We start from the raw sequence: 20,215 nt of genomic DNA on the forward strand, positions 1-20,215 counted from the left end.
TTCTTGCGCATTGATGCTGTTGGCCAAATAAAATGCATAGTTGGCATTGTCACACTCGCGAGTGGAACCAGTCTAACATGAATGAATACAATTAGGTGAGATGATCCATGCCACACAAAAGCAGAAGCCCCTGCTAAGGTTTTCACAAATCCACCAGTAACCTATTGAACAACTCCAAAGGCATCTGACACCAGTGAGAGCTGTTTTATGTCATCCAATTGTATACAGTGATGTGCTACTCAGTAAAGGTAAAGGGACCCCTGACCATTAGGTCCAGTCGTGGCCGACTCTGGGGTTGTGGCGCTCATCTCACTTTATTGGCCGAGGAAGCCGGCGTACAGCTTCCGGGTCGTGGCCAGCATGACTAAGCTGCTTCTGGCGAAGCAGAGCAGCGCACGGAAACGCCGTTTACCTTCCCACTGGAGCGGTACCTATTTATCTACTTACACTTTGACGTGCATTCAAACTGCTAGGTTGGCAGGAGCAGGGACCGAGCAACGGGAGCTCACCCTGTTGCGGGGATTCGAACTGCCGACCTTCTGATCAGCAAGTCCTAAGCTCTGTGGTTTAACCCACAGCGCCACCCGCATCCCTTGTGCTACTCTGTACGAACACACAAACTGCTAACCATGTTCTAAGCATGAGTTGAACATTACGCCAGCCACCATTGTGAATTCCTGTGCTACTTCCGAGAAGTCCTCGACGGGGCAGAGTCATACTGCCCCAGTTTCAGTTTTCTGCACAATCCCGTTGGGGGTATTCTGTCTAAATCACCAGCTTGAGGTAAGGAAAATATCAACCCGGATGCAACATAAGCAGCTGTATCCTTGGGTTGTGTGTACTGGTGATCAGCCACAGCTTTGCGCAGACCAAACTACAGTCTCATATTGACATGAATGACTAAAGAACGGACAGGTATTGATAGTGTTGACATTTATATTTTAAATGTCTCTCTGAAAGGGTAGATAGAAATGGCACCTAAGCATGTGGCTAGATCCAGACATGCCACTATACAAATAAAAGGGCTCCCACTGGGAAATGGGGGGCACAGCACCATCTCACCCTTCCCTTTCTAGTCCCCCACACCAATCCTATGCTGTTCTCCCAATTCTTTGGAGCAGCTTTGGAGCAGCTTTGGAGCAGCTTAAGGCTCTGCAAATATTGCCACCCCTCTTCTTCTGGTGGAGAATTACATGAGTGGAACTTTGCACACCACAAGTCTGGACAGAAAGCATAATATGTTGAGTGATATTTGAATGGACTACTATGTTCTCCAGATGCGTTTGCATTTTTCACATTGTTTTAAAGTAAGCTTGTATTCTTCATCCTTATATTCTAGCTTTCAATTGCGATGTTTTCAGACAGAGATTTTCTGAAAACGTCTTTGTCATCTGCAACATCTGGGTTGTTGTCAAATGAGTTGGCTTGCCATCCACATGGCAGATGTGTTTTTGCCCTTCCTTCTTACTAAAAACCATCTGTGTTGCTTTAAGCAGTTTTATGATCCTGGTAATTTTTTGCAGATCTTCTTTCATTATCATTTTTTTTTTTTTGTAATAGTAGTTAGAGTCTGTGGCCGTAGAATTGGATTTAGTGCATTGCAATTTTTTTAAATAGGAAAGCTCTAATATCACCAAATAGAAACAGACCTTGCAACTTCTGATCTAAGGTAGAATGAAACTTTCTTATGCAAGTCTTAAGAAATATTTGCATGTATGTATCTGGGTGCATTTTGCCATTCAAAGTCTCAATTAAAAAGCCTGCTGTGTTTTCAGATAATGCATACGAAGCTGATAGAGTCTTTTCTGCAAGGCAAGTGTTGAAATGTAAAACAGTTAAGCCAGCTAAAATGATCTGGGTAATCTGTGAGAAGTGATAGATATTCACAATATACCTTTAGTTTTCACATAACTGTATCCCTAAAACTGTTGGTCCAAAATTATAAGGTAGGACTCCATAGGAGGTGCAAATTCCAAATAAGTAAAGGTACCTTGTTCACCATAGCAGGACATTTGACATCACAAAATGAACTGCTCAATAGATCAGTATTCTGGCCCATGACAAGATAAACAATTGGTAAAGCTGCTTTTCCTTTCATTTCACAGCTCCGCAAATCTGTTTTCAGCATTAGAGCAAGAAACCTTCTGGAAAAAGAGACTGCAATCAACAAAATTCTTAGGTAATGATGATTTGATGCTTCCCTGAATTTGATTTGCAAGTAGCAGATTTATTTGAATCATCTTGAATAGTTTTCCCAGTCTAATTCTTTTCTCTCTCTCTTTTTTCCTGACTTTCTGCATGTAACAAGTAAAAGTTTCGTATTTCCTAAAAGCTTTACTGCAATTAAAACCCCCTCCCAGGCATCTGATTTGGAATCAGTCAATTGGATGAATTTAATCTCTGGACATCCAGCAATCATTAGGAGTATGATGCGACCTCCCCACCTTTCATGAGCCTGCTCTGACTTTCCCCTCCTCCAAATCTAACCCGTAGAGACCTTGAGGAAGGCATGCCCAAATCACTAGATCACAGCACAACAACCCAAGACCTTAGACATCTCTCCATCTAGGAACTGTCCCTATCCACTCCCCCTGGGAAAGGGCATGCTTGCCCAGGAACAAAAATTGGGATAATGATCCAGATTTTTAATACCTTCCCTTACAAATTTCAAAGTCTGCTGAAAAATATAGTGCTCAGAAGAAAACCAACACCATCATAATTCTGTAACAGTTTCTAGCTATTAGAGAGGTAAAAGATAAAGTGCCTGTTCATTTATTTGTCACTATACATAGAAGCCACAATATGTTCTAGACAACGCTCCTCTTAACATTTTTACTGTGCTCAACATGAACTGCACATCTTACACACAAGTTCTGTTTTCAGTTATTACCTGCTTTTAAAAAAAAATTAGAAGCACCTATGTTCTGTCTGCAATGACGTTTGGGAAACAACATTATTGCCTTGCTGGAATTATATATTCAGTTTTGGCAGTCTGTTGGTATTTGAAACAGCTGCTCAGCTGGTCCTATAAATATTCTTCGAAATTGAATGACCTTTTCTGCTCGCCGGGATGTTAACAGCCAAGGGATAATGTATCTTTGAAAATATTTAACAGACAAGCTTATAGCCAGATAGTTTCACTGTGTCAAAGATAAGAGAATGTTATTCAGAAATCCAATGCATTGTTAAGTGCATTACAATGAAAAACAATGTACTACAATGCTTCTATGCCCACTTAAGCTTCACAAGATGATTGTGTTCTTCCTTGACAACATGTGCTGCACCATCTAGTATGATGGCTCATTCTTGGACACCTTCTCTATAAAGAGTAGTGTGAAACAGGGCTGTGTTCTTGCCCCAACTATATTTGGCATGTGCTTCTCCCTGTTGGTCTCATATGCCTTCAGCTGAAGACAGTGGGTACTTCCATTCAAGGAGGGATGGGGGTCTGCTCAAACAGGCACATCTCCACACCAAGACAAAAGTGTGGCAGGTCCTTATCTGAGAGATGTTGTTTGCAGTTGATGCAGCCTTGACAGTGCACTCCAAGGAAGCTCTACAGAGACTCATCAGCCATTTTGCCCAAGCCTGCAGGGAGTTCGGCCTTACCACCAGCCTGACAAAGACCAGCATCCTGGGTCAGGACATCAGCAGCACTCCACACATCAGCATTGGTGACCACACTCTTGAGGTGGTAGATGACTTTGTCTACCTGGGTTCCACCATAGCCAGCAACTTCTCCTTCGACACTGAGCTGGACCGGTGTATTGGCAAGGCAGCTACAGCAATAGCTCACCTCTCTGAAAGGGTATGGGAGAATGCAATGCTAACGTTCAGTGCCAAGATGAAGGTCTACCAGGCTTGTGTATTGAACACACTGCTTTATGGAAGTGAGTCATGGGCAACGCCTTCCACATGTCAGGAAGATTTGGGGCATCACATGACAAAACAGAGTCTCAAACCAAGTTGTGCTCCCCCAAGCTCTCACATTCCCAGCATGTTCACAATCCTATCTCCGTGACACCTTCGCTGGCTTGGTGATGTCCACAGAATGGAAGATGGCAGGATCCCCAAGGGGAGCTGGCTTCAGGCACCAGGCCCGTTGGCAGACCAACTCTGCATTACAAAGATGTCTGCAAAAGTGACATGAAGGCTGGCAACATCAAACCCACAGTATGGGAATCCAGTGCAGGGAGATTGGCAGTTAGGTTGTGCATCTGTACAAGTGACCAGAGGAGGAATGAACTCCGGGAGGAGCACAGACCAGACACCTTCATCTGCTCCAGCTGTTGCTAAACATGCCTCTCCCATATCTGTCTCTACAACCACAGCAGGCTCTGTAACCTTCCAACAATTTGACTTCACCCCCAAAGGTCCATTTCTCCATTGTCTCCCAAAACAGATGGATGCCAAAAGGATTATTATTTTAGTCTTTAATTTATTTAAATACCGCCTTTTCCCCACAACTGGGACTCGTGGCAGCTCATATAAATTAAAACAAACATGGATAAAACACAGATAGCTAAAAACTTATCAAAGATAGACCTACTCAGAAATAGGAGCCATTGAGTTCAGAGGGGTAGGATTGCCGCCTTAAACTACACTGTATTACTAGCCTTCTAGTGATTCTAACAATACAATCTTACTAAACGACTTTCTGCTTACAAAAATATTTAGGGAGCAGGGGAAAACTTCAGTTAAAAGTATTTCCTTAATAGAAAAGAATTCTTTGAAAATTAAGTATTTTAACAAAAGCTAACACTTGTAACAATACGTACGGAGTTCAGAAGTAAAACAAGCAATAGCACCAGAGTTTGAAGGGGAATCAGGGAGTGAGCAAGTTGAAACAAGGAGAGATGGATGGAAAGGCAAGGAGAGAACAAGAGGTCATGTAACTGCTCTGTATTGAAAACTCTGATGAAAGCACACCGTTTAGGAGTTGATTAGACAAAGAGTTCCAACATGAGGTATCTCTGAAATATTTCATTTATCCATATTGAAAATGAAGAAAAACAAATTCCGGACCTGAAACACATGGGAGGGGACTGAGACCAAATTACCTGGCGATTTCTTTCTTCCCTCTCCATGAAGCCATTCATCAAACTGGGAGGCTGATGTTCTCCTGTCTAATAGCCATGTCTCTGTCCCTCTGGTCCTATAGCCCTGGCCGAAGCAGGAAGAGCTTTTAGGCCAAACTTCTAGGCGTGAGGAGGATAGGGGCAGATGACAACTATTTTATACGAATTGTTGTTCTGAGTAATGGCTTGTGCATGTATGGATGAGAAAGAGAAAGGCGTGGGAGAGGAATGTTTTGAGGGGTTTTCGTTTTTTGCTTTTGGCCAATCTCCTCCTGCAGGGCTGTGAATTATGTCCTTAAAAAAAACAACTACTGAGTTGTTTAGCTGCCGTACAATTTTATTTTTACCTACCATAGTGCTGCTCATTTCCCTAGGGCCTGTACACGCCAGCGCATGTTGAGTGGATCCTTTGAGGGGCAGCCTGCGAAAGAAAGATCAATTCTTAGTGTCCAGCATCATATACGTCAAGAACGCAGGTAAAGACAGTTGTTGCATTTTACAATATGGTGGATTATATCAGACAGATGAAAATGAAAACCAAGCTCCATAAATAACTAATCTCCATATTTCTTTGACAATAACAATGATAAATCAGTGTGACGTACAAAGGGGAGAAAATGCTTTTTATTTCAAATGTAGTTAGCTTCTGTGACATTCAGATCATCCATTTTAAAAATCAAGAGGAAAAAGTAGCTGATAGTAGATTAGACTAGGCTGAAAATTTACAAGCTTTTGATGCAACCAAAGAAAAATTGATTGCAAGGGACCACAGTCTTGGTGCACTATAATAGTAATCACGTAAGGATCGGCACTTGATCTCAGTTATCTGTCACCCAAAAGAGTGTTATTTTTTCAGGTCACTAAGACATGGCTCCAACAGTCAGCGAATCAGCAGAGGAAAATCGCTTGAAACTCTAACGCAAGATGTAAGTCAAAATAAAATTAAGAATGGAGTGGAATTTAAAATATCTTGGAGAAAAACAATTGTCATAACAAATCACAAATTCTACAATAACGATTTTGTAACACTGTAATATTAGTGTTCCTTTTTAGTGCATTAATTTGTGAACTGATAAAGCCTAGCACTTGCAAGTCCCATTGATATGTATGGTAGAGGTTTATGCCTACCACTTCCATTGAAATCAATGGGATGTAAAGATGCTTCATTTTGGCTGGACAAGCTCTGGTTAATATGTATAATAGTGGAGAATCAACATAATTACTAATCAAGTTGTGAATTTTCTCAAAAACTAAGTAAGAAACTCTTCTCATTGTACCATAGTTTTTGAAAATAAAATATAAGCTACATGCAGTTACCCGCATTGCCTTGCTTTGTTCTTGTGTGGTAAAATACAGAACCGTTTTGTTTTTTTTAAATGCTTCTTCTTCTAGCATTCTAATACAGTGAGGTACAGAAATGCACAGAGAGAAGACAGCGAGATAAAAATGATCCAAGAAAAGAAGGAACAGGCAGAAATGAAAAGGTACTTAGGGAATTTAAATTTCTACCGTTTTCTTAAATTGAATATATTTACTAGGACCGTACCCCAGTTTCTTCATAAATTAATAATCTGAGTGGTTGAGGTCATAATCCTAACCCCTGGCTGGTAGTGGTGAGGCCTGATAGAGGGGTACAGCCAGGGGAACTTGCACCAGCCAGGCCAGAAGGCAGAAGGAGAAGTGAAATGCCCCTTCATTACACCAGCTCCCAGGCTGGTGAGGCGAAGAAGCCAATTTCGGGCTCGTTTCCAGCTCATAGCAGCAGCAGATTTAGCAATTGGCTCTTGTGCCGACCCAGCCCCCACCCTTGAAACACCCCATTTCAGCCATAGCATCTGCCCCCCTACCTTTTAAGCAGGTGCATTAGGTTGCTGTTCATTGGTGGGGCTTCCCCACCACAATGGTGGCATTTGGCAAAGCTGAACAGGGATGGGTGGAAGGACATATCCACCCCATTGAGACTTTTGCATGACAGATCAGATATTTGGATTATTCTGCCAGTTGATTAACAGATTTGCTTAGGGTCAAAAACAGTATTTCAGAAGCAAGAAGAATGCTTTCAGATGATGCACCCAGTCACAGCTGGCATTAGATGTATTCCTCTAATGTGTGAAAAAGGGACGAATGTCCTTTTTTAAGAAGATTCTTGCCATCTGCAGTTTTGATACACACTTGTAGAGAGTATATACTTTCCTGATCACATTCAGTTAGGGCTGAGAGATAGGGACTTGCCCAAAGCCATCCTGTGGTTGCCACAGATGAGCAGAAGGTTCCTAAGGCTCACAGTCAGCCCTCTCTCTACTGCACCACAATGGTCTTGTAGCCATAAGCTAACAAAATATATGCTTTATATGCCTTCCTGCTGGTTCTTTGCCTGTGAATGAATATCTGACAAGTCCCTTTCCCCCCCATTCTTGAAAGGAAAGTCCAGGAAGAAGAGTTACGAGAGAATCACCCCTATTTTGACAAGCCTCTGTTCATCGTTGGCCGTGAACACAGATTCAGAAATTTCTGCAGAGTGGTTGTGCGAGCTCGCTTCAACGCGTACGTATCCGAGTGTTTTGTGGCAGCTTTGTGTTTCCGCTTTGGCTCTGTGTTTTACCTCACAAGCTCATACATCAAGTAGCAGGGTTCGGCTGAGTAACTTTTTATTTGTTTATCCTCATTCCAGCCACTTCCTCGTGGTGACACCTTTAAAACCATGCTATAACACCTGCAAGCAGTCACCACACAGCACAGTGGCATCCCATTGCAAATTCTTCCACTGCCATTTCATGGCAATGGAGGCCCTTACTGTGGTACCACAGCACATGGTTAGTGCAAACCTATGGTGTGGGCATGGAAGCTCACCGTGGTACTGTTGGGGCATGCATACATAAGATAGCACTAGACCTGGGCCTAGACTTCTTAAGGTAAGGTAAAGGTACCCCTGCCCGTACGGGCCAGTCTTGCCAGACTCTAGGGTTGTGCGCTCATCTCACTCTAAAGGCCGGGAGCCAGCGCTGTCCGAAGACACTTCTGGGTCACTTGGCCAGCGTGACAAGCTGCATCTGGCGAGCCAGCGCAGCACACGGAACGCCGTTTACCTTCCCGCTGGTAAGCGGTCCCTATTTATCTACTTGCACCCGAGGGTGCTTTCGAACTGTTAGGCTGGCAGGCGCTGGGACCGAACGATGGGCGCGCACCCCGCCGCGGGGATTCGAACCGCCGACCTTTCGATTGGCAAGTCCTAGGTGCTGAGGCTTTTACCCACAGCGCCACCCGCGTCCCATAGACTTCTTAAAGTTCCCAGCAATTACTTCATTTGCAGCAATCTAGCATCTGATATTCAGAGGCATGTTGCTTCTGAGCATATAGGTTCCATTTAGATATTACAGCCAATAGCCTTCAATAGGCCTACCCTCCATGAATGAGTCTAATGATTTTTTAAATGCAGCTAAGAAAGTGGCTATTGCCATGGCTGCGATAAAACAGTTCCATATGTGTTCCATATTGGTTCCGTTTGCATGTCACAGTAAACCATAGTTATCTCTCTGCCTGGGGTACTTTGTGCTACCTTGTTAGCACGTGAAGGAAACAAACCATGTTTGGCTTATTGTGCAGTTTGTTTGACTTGAAGCGCCTATTCCTAGCTTGGGTGAAATGCTAAGCCAGAGATCATGGTTTATTTCTCTTCAGCTCTAACAGGGAGAAACAAAACAGGTTTGACTAGAACGTGCACAATAAGCTGTGGCTAATATGTGTGAATGCAGCCATTTTTAAAGAGGTAATCCTTTTTATCAGACAAGGACCTACTATCAATCAGCTTCATTGCGTGATGACCATGTTACGGGGGAGGGGGAAATCCCTTCATTCTTAATTTTTTAAGCTTCTATCACATCCATCAATCCCTTTGTCATCTTGTCTCAAAACTAAACCAAGATCTAAACTAATACTGATTTCTGTTAGCTTTCTGTAATTGAATCAGGAACTTCTAAGAACTTTTTCTTAGTCCTGGCATGCCATAGATGAAATAACTTAAGTACTAACTTGATTCAAAATGACCTTAAGTAAGCTTTAAATTCAAACACAATTCCAGGAATTTCTGACGTATGTGTGTCATAATTACATGGCTTCTTAGAGCTTGAACTGCAAATTCTGAAGACATCTTTCCTCTGTTACAGCTCTAAAACAGACCCTGTTACTGGAGCAGTGAAAAATACCAAATATCATCAACTTTAGTAAGCATAGCAAAAACAAAAACAAATGTTACTACTTGTCCAGTTACATTTGCTATATCTGTGTGCATGATTTCTAAACTTAATTTTTTTCTGGAAAATATCTGTTTGTTAATATGTCACTGTAATGATTATGTAAAATGTTAAAATTGTAGTAGATGTTCTTCATTTACCTTTCTCCTCTATGCCATATGTTGAATAGATATTTGCCATTAATATTGGAAACTCCTTCTGAATGTTTCATTTTATTCTGCAGTGATTTGCTGGGATTGGTTACGTATCTGGACTGGGTAATGATCATTGTCACTATATGCTCTTGCATTTCAATGATGTTCGAATCTCCCTTTCGAAGAGTGATGCATGCACCAACACTTCAGGTAATTATATGGAAGTAATTTGTTGTACAAAAGAACCCATTGCTTTCAAGTTCAGGGGTAATTAATATTTGGTTTTCCCTTTGCTTCTCAGATCGCCGAATATGTTTTTGTAATATTCATGAGCATTGAACTTAATTTGAAGATTATGGCTGATGGCTTGTTTTTTACTCCAACGGCAGTCATAAGAGACTTTGGGGGTGTCATGGATATATTTATATACCTTGTAAGTATTTGCTCTTCGGGCATTTTTCACCAGCATGCCTAATATTCTGTGCTAGTCTCGATTTAAAAAAATCAAGCAAACTATGGGGAAATAATTTCATCTAATAAGAATGAGAATCCACACTAGAAATTAAAAACAATTTGTATATATTGTTTGCCTGCAATTTACATCTAAACTCCAAAGTACTTTCAGTTGTACATAGGTACATAAATACCTATTTACCTGGAAATGTTTAAGAAATGCATAAGCAAATGTATGATTCAGTTGCACTGTTAGTATGATAGACTCACAACTTACGCACATTTAACTTGTGTGCATTCAGCTTTATGCACTTGGCCTGAAAGGATAATTTAGGTGCCAGACAAGCCACCCAGAGGACTGAGTTCCATAAATAGGACGCCGCCTCAGAGAAATTCATCTCCCTTGTTGCCATTCATATTTCATAGAATCATAGAATCGTAGAGTTGGAAGAGACCACAAGGGCCATCGAGTCCAACCCCCTGCCAAGCAGGAAACACCATCAGAGCACTCCTGACATATGGTTGTCAAGCCTCTGCTTAAAGACCTCCAAAGAAGGAGACTCCACCACACTCCTTGGCAGCAAATTCCACTGTCGAACAGCTCTTACTGTCAGGAAGTTCTTCCTAATGTTTAGGTGGAATCTTCTTTCTTGTAGTTTGGATCCATTGCTCCATGTCCCCAGCTGGCAGGGGCATTAAGAAGAAGAGCCTACAAAGCAGATCCCAGCACATGAGTACATGATATGAGGGAAGATGTTCTTTTGAGAATAGCTTTTAGAATACGTATCTATCTTACCTCATGGCAACACAGTCCTTGTCACTTAGTACCGTACTTTTCCGTGTATAAGACTAGGTCATTTTGCTTAAAATTTGTGCTAAAAAGTGGGGGTCGTCTCATATATGGGTAGTGCCCAGGAAGGACGTTTGATTGGTTGCTGCCACGGCTGTCAGTGGCTATTGTGCGTATTATTGGTTGTTGTGTCAACGGGTGGTATTGATTGGCTGACGCTGTGTCAATTGGGCGGGCAATTGGCAGCTTCTGCGGGCGAGGGGACAGATGGGAGGCGGCTACTGCAATGCGTGGGGGTGAGCGATTTCCACCTAAAAAAGACTTCAACAACTCTGGGCAATCCTCCCCCAAAAAAGCTCAACAACTTTTTGCCATCTTCCCCCCTTTTCTGAAATTTCAGTCCCCCAAAATAGGGGGCGTCTTATACAGGGGGGTGTCTTATAGACAGAAAAGTATGGTAATTTCTTTTATAAAAGAAATATTTAATATTGAACTATGTATAGATGGCATTAGATAAATACTTAATGTTCATATTATCAAAAAAGACTGTTTTTTTAAAAAAATCATAGCACTATATCTGAACAAGACTTCTAAGTGAAAACATTGTGAGCTTGATTAAATCTTGTAGATATTAGACTGTGTCACGGATATAATGAATATAATTTGTCACAATCAATTTGTATTCAAGCCTTGCGTGTCTGCAGTCAGAAAATGAGATCTTTTCTCAGAAATCCTTCTCCGCCTCTTCTACTTTATTTGAAGAAGAAGAAGAAAAAATGCATTCAATCTCCATTTCTAAATAATTCTAACATTTAGAAAAGTTCAGTTCAGTGTGTGTTGTTCCGCATTGCACCATTATTTGGGAGCGCAGAAAGTAACAGCCATGTATCCCAAATGAAATAATAATAATAAAAAACTACACACATATCCAATTCTTTAACATCTTGGAACTAAATTCTGTTGACATCAATGGGTCACACTTGCAAGAAAACGAGATTAAAGTCATTTTGAAACTCCCTACGAGATGAGTGCCGCAGCCCCAGAGTCGTCCGTTACTGGACCTAATAGTCAGGGGTCCCTTTACCTTTACCTGTCTTCCAACCCCTCAAAATATCATTTTAATATGGAAAGTGTTGATGAAATGTTATTACTCACAAGAAAGGTTTTTCACAAAAGCTAGGTCAACAAATCCAGATAATAATTACAGCAGAAGAGAGGAATAATGCCCCTTCCCTTTTCTGTTTGCAGGCTTTGGCCATTCCTTGGGGTATGGTTGAGGCCCAAGCTGGCAGTCAAAATGGCTAACCAGTCAGGAAATGGACACAAATAGGCATTTAGACTTTCTTGCACCTTTACTTGAGCAATAGGATTACCGCTCAATCGCCTTTTGCCATCCCGGCACACTGTTATGCTGGTGTGTTGAACACATGCTGGTGTAACATCATGGCATTTGTATCATGGCCTTGTGTTAGTTGGTAGGTAAAGGCAAGGTAACGGACCCCTGGATGGTTAAGTCCAGTCAAAGGTGACTATAGGGTGAGGCGCTCATCTTGCCTTTCAAGCCGAAGGAGCTGGCATTCGTCCACAGGCAGCTTTCCAGATCATGTAGCCAGCATGACTAAACTGCTTCTGGTGCAACAGAACACCATGACAAGTGCCAGAGTACATGGAAATGCCGTTTGCCTTTCCGCCACAGTGGTACCTATTTATCTACTTGAACAGGCGTGCTTTCGAACTGCTAGGTTGGCAGGAGCTGGGACAGAGCAACGGAAGCTCACCCCATCGCAGGGATTTGAACTGCCAACCTTCCGATTGGCAAGCCCAAGAGGCTCAGTAGTTTAGACCACAGCACCACCCTCATCCCTTTGTTAACTGGTACCTAATGTGAGGGTGTTGTTGGTGAGCATCATTGTGATTATTCAGGGATTTTTTTAAAAAAACAGAAGTTTTCTATGTTGCCCTTCAGTAAAAATTCCATGGGTGGCTTACAATAAAATAACAGAAATAAACTATAACCAAAAAAAACCTGAAAAAAAGAAACGAATAAAACAGAATCATGAAATGTAGAACAGACAGACCATAATCATGCAACTTACTTAAATGCTGACATGTCCTAGCAAATGCTGAGATATTTCCTTGGTGCTGAAATTACATTAAAATTGATGCTATGTTAGATCTTATGGAGAAGACATTCCGTTTGTGGGACTTGCTGTCATTATTACTATGCCGACTATGGTTTGTAGTGGTAATCTTAGGATTCCAGCTTTGCCTACCAGACTGCAGCTGTGTTATGCTGGTGCAAACACAGGTTTGGCAGCCCCCAGCGCAGTAGGACTATAGACTTGGCATACTCATGGCATACTTAGGATCACATTTTATTCTGGTGTTCTGTTTGAGATATTTTACTTTATTTAAAAGGTTTTAAGACTAACTTTCAACCTCAGCTGCCCAAGCTAGCAAATGAGTACGTGAAATGTTTTTTTTCAAACTCCTGGGCTATGTCCTCTTCCACCTTTCAAAAGGTAAGCTTGATATTTCTCTGCTGGATGCCGCAAAACGTCCCTGCAAAGTCAGGAGCTCAGCTCTTAATGGTGCTACGGTGTCTCCGGCCACTTCGGATATTTAAGTTGGTGCCTCAGATGAGAAAGGTTGTCCGAGAACTATTCAGCGGCTTCAAGGAAATCTTTCTAGTGAGTACTGTTTATTTTGTTAATCTTCCAATAAAAAAATTAAAAGTCAAATGTATCTCCAGTATCTGTTTAATATATTTACAGTCAATGCATTTCACTACATCCTAATAAGAACAGTTTAAAATCCCATCTGTTCTTAGACTGGGTAACTCTCTCCAAACCTATTTAGTTATAAGCTCTTCCGTAGAATAGGGGGAATAAAAAATACTGTAATTGGGCCCTTCCAAAGTTCCGGTTAAAGGCTGGGGAAAACACATCAAAATTGCCTATTTATTTTATTTAAGCTATTTATATACTGCTTTATCTCTGGCATTTCTAAGCAGTGTACATAACACTTTCAAAAAAACCTTTGTATTCTGTCATGCTGTGACGACTTAAGTGTACTTAAAAGAATGTCCTGGTTGTGAGTTTCCCAAAGACATTGAAGGCAAGAACCTCCCTTCCTGCATCATGGATATTATTATGGAAGAAATAGCAATGACAGCTACATGGGAAAAGATCGCAGCACATTGATCTTGCAGGAACCCCATGCCATACTGCAGAGCAATAGCTCCCTAAACCAGGGGTCAGCAACCTTTTCCAGCCGTGGGCCAGTCCACCGTCCCTCAGACCATGTGGTGGGCCGGACTATATTGGGGGGGGGATGAACGAATTCCTATGCCCCACAAATAACCCAGAGGTGCATTTTAAATAAAAGGACACATTCTACTCGTGTAAAAACACGCTGATTCCTGGACCGTCCGCGGGCCGGATTGAGAAGGTGATTGGGCCGCATACGGCCCCCGGGCCTTAGGTTGCCTACCCCTGCTCTAAACTATCCTTATGTGACTTAAAGAGGAGACGCAGACCAGGGGTCAACTGGTGCCAGTCTGTTGTCAGGGCTGGTGGCTTTAGAAAAGATACCCACAGAGAATTTGAACATTGAATATAAGACCGTTTTCAACAAAGTTGGACTGCTTTTCATTTATTCCTACAGGTTTCCATTCTTTTGCTGACATTGATGCTTGTTTTTGCAAGCTTTGGAGTTCAGCTTTTTGCTGGGAAGCTGGCTAAGTGCAATGATCCACATATTATTGCAAGGGTAAGAACAAGTTTTGCTTGCTTCAGCATGTACAGAGCATCTCCTACCTTTCCACATGGGCAAAATCCCACTAACTTCTGCGGTTCCGTTCTAGGGTAGGGTGGGGAAAGTTTATGAGACATTTAAGGATAACCAAAAATGTACCAAAAAAAGAAAAGTATATATGAAGCTGCTTCATATTGTGTCAGAAATTGATGGTTCACAAGTTTTGCCAATAACATGACTATACATCACATGAGATCAACATAAGACATTATGTGTGAGAGATGGCAGACCTGCATTGTCACTGTGAAACAGCTCTGTGGTCCCAATTTAGAAATCCTCACACACAGCAGCAGTGCATGCAATGTGTACATTTGTGGTTGGTGAGCAGAAGACACACTCAGCTTTGCCAAGAAGGCTGTTAGCAGGAATGGTTCTCTCATTCTCTCATTTTTCCAATCTTGAATTCAGTTGTACACATTTCTGCAGCAGTTTGTGTGTGTGTGTCTCTCACACACATACGCACATACTTTTTCAGGTGCAAGTTTCTTCCAACAAAACATTTTTGTATGTGATTTTGAAAAATATACGCCTTTTTGCAAGTATATTTCCTGATATAATGCATTCTTCACAAATATATTCATTTTAACGCACATTTCCCCCTAATATATGCATTTTTTAAAACACTGGTTGGAGAACTGCATCAAAAAAAAATAATGCAATTTTGAAGGTTCTCATAATTGTTTCAATTTGATAGAGTCAGCTTAAAATGCATACTGAATCAAACATGAGATAGCCCCATGCTTAGCTGTAATGGTTCTAGGGGTTGCTCGTGCATAAGTTGCCGCCACTCCTGGCTAGGTTACCTGGTTGAACCCTTTCTGTCTGGACAGCCTCAAGTTTCGTGGCTGCCTCAGTCGCTGGCAGAATCCATCAGTGGGCGTTTCTTGAACCTCTTCCAGCATAAAAGCTGTTTGACGCCCAGTCTTCTCCTACTCTCCCTGCGCGGAAGTCTTCTGCGCAGGGAGGGTGTGGGCAGCGGACTACCCGTACTCTCTCCGCTGGTCTCCGGCGAGGAGTCCTGGAGCCACCTCTCTGATTCCCCCATCTGCCACCCTTCTCCACTGGTGTTACGCTGATTTCCTTCCCCAGCGGATGGGCTGCCTCTCTCCCTACTGGGACCCTCTCCGGCATCCCTCTGGAGCCTTCTCTCCGCCTCCAGCTCCAATGGCAGTTCCCTGACATTAGCTGTTAGTGAGTGGAGAGGGAAAGCAGGAGTATGGATTCCTTCCCTCTACCTCACCAAGAAAGTAATTGCTATTGTTGAACAGATGTTGCCAACAAAGTGCATGCGTGTTCAGTCAAGGAAGTACAACTCTGCTAAATATACAGGTTTCTCTCTCTTTCTCTCTCATCATAAGCAATACCCTTTCTATGAATGTATCATCTTTGCTGGCCTAGCGTGGGATGCTGGTTAATGAGAGATTTGACTCCTTGAGTTAAATCAAAAGCAATACTTATGCTCAATTTATGACATAATTTCCTGGTGTTTGTCATACGGGATATTTTTATGTTTGTTTGCAGCTTTTTATGAGCATTATTTTATGTTTATTATAGGAAGATTGCCATGGCATATTCCGAATAAATGTGAGTGTTTCCAAAAATCTAAATCTGAAATTAAGACCCGGCGAAAAGAAGCCTGGATTTTGGGTGCCTCGAGTCTGGTAAGTGGTATATTATAATGCCTGTGCATTTATTCTGAAGATTCAGTTAGTAATCTAAGATATGCAGTGGACACTGTAAGACTTAGCTCCATGATAGTTAACTTGTACTCCTTCCTACACTTTTATTTTAGTGGTAAATCACACAACCAGGAGAGCATGTGGACATAATTTTAGTAATATTATGGCAAAAACAATGGAAATAATGGTACTGGTTGTTTAAAAGCAGCAAAGTTTTTAAGCAGTTTATCTACGCTTAGAAAATGATGGAACTGAGTATATGTAGCCTAGGTACATATAAAAAGATTTGAAGCAGACAATGCAATTTTCAAGGGCTATAAAAACGGCAATAGAGATGCCGGATATATTAGTTCTGCCTTGTCATTGAGGGAGTAGGATTTTAAGCTGCAGCCACATAGATTTAGAACCATATTATGACAAAATCCCTAAATGTCAGAAGAGTTAGATGTGCCAAGGGAAGTTAAGTTACCCGATCCTTTGGTTTTGAAAGGAGAGAGTAATTTATAGATGATTATATAATACTTGGATCCTTCTGCTTGAATTTCTGTCCCGCTGTTGACCCCATTCCCACACAATGAATTGAAGGCATAAGATATAAGAGGGGAGATTCTTCTTAATAGTAGAGTCTGTGTCTGAAGGGGCTTGGAAAGTAATGGCCATTTCCACATATAGTGTGGGCATCTTTAAAATTGTTCCTTATTTTACAAATGTAAGCATAAGTAGCCATTTTGCTATTCTTTTCCAAAATGCTATTGTGAAATTTATCCTGGTGAGGGGGCTTGCAAGGAAGCATCCAGTACTAGTATGTGGAAATTTTATTTCATTCTGTTCCATTAATATTAGAAATCAGGGTCTCTAAAGCAGGTTTCATTTTTGCAAATATTTTAACATGGGAAGCTGTATGTGGATAGGGGAAAGTGCTGTGCTATTCTATTGAAACGGTGCCCTGTGATGGGAGCAGCTGGTGATGCTGTGGTATTTGCAGATTCATATACTTTCAGAATCCAAGTCTCTAAGTGTAAGCAATTTAAAGACTTTAAGCAACAGCACCAATAATGTGAGGAACCAATTTTGCCAGTGTAAGAAAATGTATTTACCATACGGAAAAGTGCACAGACAGAAGACTTGAGTGCAGAGGCTGATAGTCAACTAAGTCATACTCAAAGTGGATGCATTGTAATCAATAGACTTAAATTGCATCCAACAATTAAAAAATAATATTATTGCATTGATACATTGGTGTCCTCCAGTTATATTCCAGTGCCATGGACCACATATTGATGCACTTAGTAGTAGTGTGCTGTGAGGTTAAAATATGACACTGGAGATCCACATCCTTAAATCTTCTGGGATCCTATACACGCTGACCATGTCTGCTTCGGAGCAGATGTACATAAATTGCACTGTTAGTCTATTTTTCCAGATGTTCAGAGGTCAAATGGAACTCTTATCCCTGACTGTCCCCTTGATTGTTAGCTACTTAAGGTAAAGGGACCCCTGACCATTAGATCCAGTTGTGACCGACTCTGGGGTTGCGGCGGCTCATCTTGCTTTATTGGCCGAGGGAGCTTCTGGGTCATGCGGCCAGCAGGACTAAGCCGCTTCTGGCAAACCAGAGCAGCGCACGGAAACACTGTTTACCTTCCCGCCGGAGTACCTATCTATCTACTTGCACTTTGACATGCTTTCCAACTGCTAGGTTGGCAGGAGCAGGGACCGAGCAACGGGAGCTCACCCCATCGCAGGGACTCAAACTGCTGACCTTCTGATTGGCAAGTCCTAGGCTCTGTGGTTTAACCCACAGCGCCACCCGCGTCCCTGTTAGCTACTTAATCCATGGAAATAAGTGAATCAGAAATGTAAATATATATCCCAGGAATGTATATGATTGTCTCCATGACTGTGTGTGTGTGTGTGTGTGTTTGGCTGTAAACTACTCACTAGTGTTACTAAGAGATTTGTCAGTTCTTTCAGTACAGTTAGGGAGCTTGACTGCATGTATTTTTGCTATCCTTCCCTGTGATATTTTAACAGGGCCAACCCTCGGAACTTTAACTTTGACAACGTTGGGAATGCAATGTTGGCATTATTTGAAGTCCTTTCCTTAAAGGGATGGGTTGAAGTCAGAGATGTTATCATTCATCGTGTGGGGCCCGTGAGTATATATACCTCAGCACTTGTCAGACCTTTTAATTCCTCCTTTAATTTCTACAGATGAGTAACATTTTTTTAAAAAAAATTACTTTACAGATCCATGGCATCTACATCCATGTCTTTGTATTCCTTGGCTGTATGATTGGGCTAACACTTTTCGTCGGAGTCGTCATTGCTAATTTCAATGAAAATAAGGTAATAATGCAGGCTTTCTATTTCTCGTGAAATAATGTTTTTATATTGTCTTTGCACCTCCCATGTTCTGCCATGAAGTTCTCAGATAACATTGCAGGTATAAAACGATACCAACCTGGGCTCATCTGCCAACTGCACCCATTCCTGGGGTGATTTAACTGGCCACAGTCATCATATTCACTTGCTAAAGGTGGAGGAGAATTTCGTTCAGTCCGTGTTTTAAAGAGAACTGACCTAATTTGTACCTCCTGGGTACACAGTGGATTATCGTTTTTCACACTTCTCAGAATGTTACGGTACAGTTCTTGTCTCAAAAGAAATGCAGTATATATTTTGGGATAAAAGATGTTTAGAAATGCATTGAAATGAATTACACATTTAAATACATATTTGTTTAAAAACACATGTAAATAGTGTTTTTAATAAATAAAAAAAATCACAAAGCAAGGCAAAATGAAATGGGAACACTTGGGAAATTGACATGCAATAGAAATAGACTGATATGCCCTGGAAGTTAGTAACTTCCAGGGTGAGACTACTATAATGGACTATTCTTGGGTACACTTCTGTAGAATCCTCAAGTTTCAGGTGGAACAAAAAGTGGCACAGTGTATATATCTATTGCTTTAGCTCCCTGTTCACTTCCGTGCCCAATTGAGAATGCTGGTGTTATCCTATAAAGTCATAGATATCATCATCATCATCATCATTTATTTATACCCCGCCCATCTGGCTAGGTGTCCCCAGCCACTCTGGGTGGCCCCCAACAGAATATTAAAAATACGATAAAACATCAAACATTAAAAACTTCCCTAAACAGGGCTGCCTTCAGATGTCTTCTAAAAGTCAGGTAGTTGTTTATTTCCTTGACATCTTATGGGAGGGTATTCCACAGGGTGGGCACCACTACTGAGAAGGCCCTCTGCCTGGTTGAGGCTTTGCTATCTTCTGGACCATCTTCTCCTGTGTGAACCTTCCCCCAGTTATTAACTGAGGACCTGCTTCTGTGGATAGGCAAGTGGATTTTCAGGGGAAATGTTCATCTAATTCATCCAAGCTTTGGAATTCCCTTCCCTAAGAAGTCCTAATGTACGATGGGGTATCCAGTTCTCATGTAGGCTTCCTTAACTTCAGCATCCATATTCTATGCCTAGATGTTGAGAAGTGGGGCCAGGGATCCACCCAAGCTCAGGAGTGGGGCCAGGACTATGGCCCCATTATCTTTTAAATATGTACCAGGGGAGGTGTATCTTTTGGAAGCAATATGAGAAGCTTTTGTTCAAACCATTTCTCGGTGGCCAAAAATAGGATAGTAAAATTGGTGTACAGTTACACACACACACACCCCAGCTTTTTGATAAACAAATATGTGAAGTTATTTTGTTATTCTTGTTCATTTAGGGGACAGCTTTGCTGACAGTTGATCAGAGGCGATGGGAGGATCTCAAGAGCAGACTGAAGATAGCACAGCCACTTCATCTCCCACCTCGCCCAGGTATCAAAGCCATTTCACTTGGATTCGTAATTCCGCAAGAATGTAGGTTTCACATTATAATTGTAATCATGAGGCCCTTATGAGTTTGTGTGAAGTAAAGTGAAAATGTTCTGTGCCTATAAATTTTGCGAAAGGGCATTAACTTCAGCCCAAAATGTGCTTCAGATGTTC

General features: G+C 41.7%; 1 protein-coding gene across 9 annotated transcripts in view; it reads left to right on the top strand.

The window, feature by feature from the left end:
* NALCN (sodium leak channel, non-selective) overlaps nucleotides 1-20,215 on the top strand; it is a 193,958-nt gene that overhangs the window by 155,389 nt on the left and 18,354 nt on the right. For all 9 annotated transcript variants that reach the window (XR_014510429.1, XM_083437568.1, XM_083437570.1 and 6 more), the window contains 14 exons: nucleotides 2,106-2,179; nucleotides 5,453-5,554; nucleotides 5,935-6,004; nucleotides 6,471-6,562; nucleotides 7,500-7,622; nucleotides 9,242-9,298; nucleotides 9,552-9,672; nucleotides 9,764-9,895; nucleotides 13,228-13,395; nucleotides 14,372-14,476; nucleotides 16,076-16,182; nucleotides 18,235-18,355; nucleotides 18,451-18,549; nucleotides 19,951-20,044. Coding sequence is in view for 8 of the 9 variants with exons in the window: in XM_083437568.1 (XP_083293694.1) it covers nucleotides 2,106-2,179; nucleotides 5,453-5,554; nucleotides 5,935-6,004; nucleotides 6,471-6,562; nucleotides 7,500-7,622; nucleotides 9,242-9,298; nucleotides 9,552-9,672; nucleotides 9,764-9,895; nucleotides 13,228-13,395; nucleotides 14,372-14,476; nucleotides 16,076-16,182; nucleotides 18,235-18,355; nucleotides 18,451-18,549; nucleotides 19,951-20,044 (1,465 nt within the window). In the remaining variant the exon portion in view is untranslated. The remainder of the gene's footprint in view (nucleotides 1-2,105; nucleotides 2,180-5,452; nucleotides 5,555-5,934; nucleotides 6,005-6,470; nucleotides 6,563-7,499; nucleotides 7,623-9,241; nucleotides 9,299-9,551; nucleotides 9,673-9,763; nucleotides 9,896-13,227; nucleotides 13,396-14,371; nucleotides 14,477-16,075; nucleotides 16,183-18,234; nucleotides 18,356-18,450; nucleotides 18,550-19,950; nucleotides 20,045-20,215) is intronic.

Source organism: Podarcis tiliguerta (assembly GCF_965153285.1).
Source record: "Podarcis tiliguerta genome assembly, chromosome: 4".
In the NCBI taxonomy this organism is placed as follows: domain Eukaryota; kingdom Metazoa; phylum Chordata; class Lepidosauria; order Squamata; family Lacertidae; genus Podarcis; species Podarcis tiliguerta.